The sequence below is a fragment of the Megascapheus bottae genome, unplaced genomic scaffold, assembly GCF_031878675.1.
Source record: "Megascapheus bottae isolate mThoBot1 unplaced genomic scaffold, mThoBot2.hap1 HAP1_SCAFFOLD_76, whole genome shotgun sequence".
In the NCBI taxonomy this organism is placed as follows: Eukaryota; Metazoa; Chordata; class Mammalia; order Rodentia; family Geomyidae; genus Megascapheus; species Megascapheus bottae.
In genome coordinates, this window is record NW_028327824.1 from 407183 (window position 1) to 413399 (window position 6217).

At 43.3% G+C, this 6217-nt stretch overlaps 1 protein-coding gene across 1 annotated transcript; it reads right to left on the minus strand.

Annotated features, from left to right (window-relative positions):
- Nucleotides 1–932: 932 nt before the first annotated feature.
- On the minus strand, nt 933–2825 carry LOC150039123 (uncharacterized). Its single transcript, XM_090328013.1, has one exon. The coding sequence runs from the start codon at nt 2823–2825 to the stop codon at nt 933–935; it is 1893 nt and encodes a 630-aa protein (XP_090184139.1).
- Nucleotides 2826–6217: the final 3392 nt, after the last annotated feature.

Genomic DNA, 6217 nt, shown 5'->3' on the forward strand with positions numbered 1-6217 from the left:
CCAGGGGTTTCCAGACCTCCTTCTGGACTATCTGAAGAGCCTGTAGATGGGCCTGGAGAGAGGGGCTATTAGCATAATCAGAAACATAAGGATGGAGGAAGTTTACAAGAGGTGGGGGTGCTCCATACATAATTTCAAAGGGAGTTAGTCCATGGGGGCCCGGTGTGTTCCGGGTCCTATATGAGGCTAAGGGGAGTAGGGACACCCAATCCTTTACGCCAGTTGCTATGGCTAATTTAATTAAAGTCTCCTTTATGGTTCTATTCATTCTTTCTACCTGTCCTGAACTCTGGGGTCTGTAAGCACAATGCAACTTCCAATTAATCCCCAATAACTTGGCCACCAACTGACTTACCTTGGAGACAAATGCTGGCCCATTGTCTGTTCCTAGTACTTGGGGCATGCCATACCTGGGAAAAATTTCTTCCAGTAGTTTCTTAGTCACTACTCGGGCTGTTTCATGCTTGGTGGGGTAGGCTTCTACCCATTCAGAGAAGGTATCTAATGAACACCTGGGCGGTGTCCTCTCTCTCTGACTCCAAGTCCAATTTTGGCCCGCCCTGCGTTGACCCGAGCGCATGCAGAACACTGATCAGATACTCGCTGCAGGGCTTCATCTTTCCCCAAAAGATGGCCGAAGTTTTCTTGCTGGTCTATGAGGGTCTTCATTTTATTCTTGCTTAAGTGGGTTAAGGTGTGGAGATTAGAAATACATTCAAAAGTCCACTTTTTAGGCCAAACTGTTTTCCCATTGAAAGTCCATTGTCCTTGTTTGGGGTCATAGGCCGCCCCCATTTTCTTAAGACACTCAATATCCTCTGGAGTGTATGGGAGTGGAGGAAGGTTGCAGAGGGACTTTTCTGTCATTGGGAGGACTCGCACTTGTGGAGTTCCCTGACCCTGGAGTGCAGCTTCCCGGGCTGCTTTATCTGCTAGGCGGTTGCCTCTAGCCTCCATTGATTCCCCCTTTTGGTGGCCCGGGCAATGCATAGTGCAGTCAACAGGGCTATAATTTCTGCTTTGTTCTTAATGTCCTTTCCCTCTGAGGTCAGTAAGCCCCTTCTTCTATAAATTTCTCCATGTATGTGAGCCGTAGCAAATGCATATCGGCTATCCGTGTAGATGTTGAGTCTCTTACCTTCAGCCATTTGGAGGGCCTTGGTCATGGCAATGAGTTCGGCTTTCTGAGCTGATGTCCCAGGAGGTAGCCCTTTGGCCCAAATTACCTCAGTCTCGGTGGTGACAGCCGCTCCCGCCTTCCGCTCTCCATTCTCCAGAAAACTGCTGCTGTCTGTGAACCAGGTGAAGTCTGAGTCTCGGAGGGGAAGGTCTGTTAAGTTGGCCGGGCCCCGTCTGTCTCCTCCCTGTCTATCCTGTCGCTGTCCTGTCACTACTGTGGCCAGTAACTTATTCATCTCCTTACTTCTTTTCCGGTCCCTAACATTCTCTCTCTCTTCTGCCTCCCTTCTTAGCCTCTCTTCTCTGTCTTCCTGAGTCTCCCGCTTGTTGTAAATACGCTCCGCCTCCCTGAGGAGTTCTTGGAGGGACAGGTTTTGCAAGTTATCATGTCTCTCCAGTTTCTTTCTAATGTCCGGTGCAGACTGCCATATGAAAGACATGGCAACATTAGTAGCCTGTCCAAGGTCCTCAGGGTCATATGGAGTGTACACTCGATATGCCTCCTTCAAACGCTCTAGAAAGGCTGCAGGAGACTCCTCACTTTTCTGAGTCACTTGCTTAACCTGAGCCAAATTGGTGGGGCGCCTGGAGGCCCCATGGAGACCCGCAATAAGCAACCGGCGATAAAGAATTAGATGGTTCCTACCTTCAGGAGTGGTAAAATCCCAATTGGGACGCTCTAGAGGGAAAGCAGCATTTATCTCATTGGGCAACTGGGTGGGGCGCCCATTGTCACCCGGCACATTTTTCCGGGCTTCCAGGAACACGCGTTGTCTCTCTTCCGATGTCACCAACGCCTGCAATAACTGTTGGCAATCATCCCAGGTGGGTTGGTGGGTCACTAGAATGGACTCAATCAGTGAGGTCAGTCTGGAGGGATCCTGACTGAAGGGGGGATTATTATTTTTCCAATTATACAAATCTGAGGCAGAAAAAGGCCAGTACTGCAACTGATTGTTGGAACCCACCCTCAAGGGGAATGCCTGGGAAGACGAGGACACCTGATCGGTCTGGAGGTCGCGGCGCCCCCTCAGTCTTCCTGCCACTGGGGAATGTATAGGGTCCCTGGGTGGGGGAACTTGCGGGAGTTCCCCTTCCACTACCGGAGGAGGAGGAGATCCCTGCCCTCGGTAGGGAGGGGGTTCCTCTGTCATGAGGTCCATCAAAATTCCCTCATCTGGGGGTAGGACCTTAGGCTGTTTCTCAGGTTTCTTTTGTTCTTCAGGAACGAGGGTTGGGTATAGAGAGGACCGTGAAGAAGGAGGAGGAGAAGGAACTGGGGAAGGGTGAGGGGGAGAGGATAGGATGGGTGCAGAAGGGGTTACAGCAGATGTGAGTCCGGTAAGAAAAGGCTTTACCCAAGGGAGAGGGTCAGAAACTAAACCCTCCCAGGTGACAATATAGGGGACCTGGTCCGGATGGCCATGGGGTCCAGGTTCCATTATTTTAGATTTGACCTGTAAAATAACAGACATGTCAAAAGTGCCATCTACTGGCCAGCCGACTTCAAAAGTTGGCCACTCAGAATAACAGAAAGTCATCCATCTGTTTTTGCGGACTTCCATTGACAGATTGCTGGCCACGGTCCGCACATCCTTCCAATGCTGTAAGGTTAAACTTAGAGGGGTCGTCACAGTCTGTCCCATGTTAGTCGTCAATTTCAGTCCCGTCACAATTAAGACAAGAAACAAAAATACACAACAGACGAAAAACTTCACAATATGGCTTCGTTCCAAAACCGAAAGTAAACTGGTGTTTGGAAGAAACCCAGACGTTTCCCTTATCAGCTGGACTGAAGAGTCCTCAGACTGGGGCGAAGCCCCAAAAGGGGAAACCGGACGGGTCAGAAATCTGACCCCAGATGCCTCAGGGACGTCTCCCAGGGCTGCGGTCGGGAGTACGAGCTCGTCAGCTCCTCCACGGGTCCGCCAGATACAGATTGACACGGCCGAGTCTCAGATTCCAGAAATACTCTTAACATAAGACAAGACATACAAAAGACAACAGAAATTTGCTGGCCAGCTTACCTCCCGGAGGTGGGTCGGTGGTCCCTGGGTGGGGGTCTCCTATCCCGGACGAGCCCCCAATTGTAAGACCCCCCGACTCGGCGGGATGTCTACAGATGGAGACCCTTCCCAGGAAACAACGAGACCACGCAGTCGGATGCAAACAGCAAGAGGTTTATTCGGGTACACGGACGTCCGGGGCGACAAAGTCTCCTAGAAGACTTGCGCGCCGAGGCTGGGGAGAGGGGAGTATTTATGGGTAGCTGAAGCGTGGTTACAGAAGCAGAAGCATAGTTACAGTGTAGGGATTGGTTAATTCAAATAGGGCGGGGGGTTTATTCTGAACAGTAGTGGAATTTTCCTTTTTGGCTAGAGAAGGGCCTAGTGTCCTTCCTCTGGTCACAACATGTTTTTCACATACTCCTTATCCTACTCCTTATCCTGCTCCTTATCCTGGAATTTCCTTGTTTATACAACTCCAGTTCTCGGTCACCCTGACCGTGAGCATCTTGCTGGTTATTTTTCAATTTCTTTTTATAACTGAACTGCAGCTGCTGCACAAAATGGAGTCACTCCTGCTATCCTGGGAATTACAATTAGAGCTATACATTTCTCAGAATTACAGTTAAAGCTATACATTTCTCAGTATGGGGGCTCATGCTTGTAATCTTAGCTACTTCAGAGGTGGAAAATGGGAGGATAATGATTCCTGGACAGTCTGGGCAAAAAAAAAATATGGTATCCCATCTCAGCCAGTAAAAAAGAGCTAGGTATGGTAGGAAATATCTGTCATCCCAACAACATGGAAAAACTGGGACCTAGGACAACCTGAGCTAAAAGCGGGACTCTTATAAAACAGCTAAAACAAAAAGGGTGGGAGCCACAGTTCAAGTGGAAGGGCCCATGGATTCAAACCCACACAAAAAAGTTAATGTAGGACTATCATTTTTGACTCATTTTACATTACTCATTTTCTTCAGTTTAAAGAGCGAGTTCACCACTAGATGGTGCTAATATTTAGGGATTGATTTTACTCAAGTCTACCAAACTGTAGAGAATCAGTTAAGTCATTGCTTGTCCTTACAGAGTTTATAAAGATACGCATATAAATATATACTTTAGAAGTATTGGATGAAAAAGAAAAGTCAAAAGGACAAACCAAAAATACACCTAATATAGTCCCACATTCCCACTTATAGATTTGAAAAGTAAGACTAGCTAATTAGACTTTAAGACTTCCTACCTTCTCCCTATCTTTTCTTTCAACATATTTCTCAAATACCACTGTCAATGACTTCCAGTAGTTCAAATTCTGAAATGACAGTGTTCGTTATGCTACTTAGGTGTTAGGGTGTTAAAAGCATTTTGAGACATCTGCATAGGTTATGCCAAGTTCAAACATTTTGCAGCAGTATTGTTTAATGTTGGCATTTAGTTGGGGGAGGCTCCGTGGATTTGTCAGTAGTAAATAGGTAGAAATCTAATGATCTTTCAAAATTGGCCTCTGTATTAGAAACAAATAGAAAATACTCCCATGATAATTACTACTTATAAAAAGTTCCCCCCTTTAAAACAATAAGTGATTTCTAGAATCCTCATGGTTCACTTGAAATAGACAAATCTGTAATCAATAAAGTAAGTAAGAACTTTTAGTTAAATCAGAATAACAACCAGTAAGATCCATGTCTTTTGTCCTACGATTCTTAACGATTCTGTAATGAATATTAGTGGATGCAAAGCGTTCTGTATTTTCAGTGCATTATCACAAGGATGCATCACATTCATTGGAGGTTGTCATTTATACATAAACTGGTTAGTAACTCTGCATCTGTAAAATTATTATATATCAATTTTATGTTAGAGATTTTAAAATAGTAATTTGACTGTAAAAATCTAGTTGTTTTATTGAGTTCACTAAAATGAATCTAAATTTTATTTCTCCACTGGCTAGGTAGCCATCTGCTTTTCATATTGTGTATGATTCCATAATTTTTGTTTTGACCTTGCTATCAGTTTTCTTGTATATTACACTTTAACATTATTTTTTATTTTCATTCTGTATTCATCTACCTAGTAAATGATCTTGAGAACTTTCTACTGATTTTAAATTTGACTCATCCTTTCTGGACTTGGTGCAATAAGAACACAAGATATCTTTCCTTTCTGTGATTGGGAAGTTACAGATTCTGAATGTTAGAGTGTCTCTCTACCTTTATATGAGTTAACATTTCAACTGGTTTTGAAGACGCCCAGGTAGTTCTGGTACCTATCGCTGTGCTTGCTTGGAGTTGTGTTTCTATTTCTCAATCCTTGCCTATTTGGTGCATTTATGTGGTAATGTTTATGGATGATTAACATTTAAATAGAAATATGCTTTTAAAGGAAAGGAGAATGAGATCAAATAGGGGACCCAACATTCTTCATGTAGAATTCCAGACTTTCCAGAAAAGTCCTTGCAGTTTCTCTACCCATTGCATTGAGAAAGAGATGACCGCTGTTATTGATGAAACTTGGAAAACATGAAATTTTAATAAAGTAGCTTTCTGTGGATTATAATTACACTTAATTAACATTATGAATATTTTAATATACAGAAAAATTCAGAGCACAACATAAGAAATTACTATTATCTATCATCACTTTTATTAAATACTGATATTTATCTACCAGTGCCCAGCTGTTTTGGTTGTTTTTTAATATATAAGTGGATATAGTTGAAGCACTTTGCACTTTGAACCATTCTCCCTGAATCTTTTTTTCTTACTCTTTGATAAGATGTTCTGGTATAAATAATTATGTGTGAATATAGTCAAATATATAATAGCTTTGTACTCCATGTTTATAGTGATAAATATTTCTATTACATATGAATATATAAAATATACTGTACATGTTATGCAACTGGATTCTCAGCAATTTTGCATTGTGATTTTGAACTATATTCATTTTAGCTCATATAATAAGTGAGATGATGTAGTTTTGTGCTAATTTGTTTTTACAGACAGTGTGGTAGTTGGTATTCTTGCAGGGAT

Excerpts from the sequence above, each read along its gene's own strand:
- LOC150039123 (XM_090328013.1), bottom strand. The coding sequence starts at position 2,825 with ATGGGACAGACTGTGACGACCCCTCTAAGTTTAACCTTACAGCATTGG.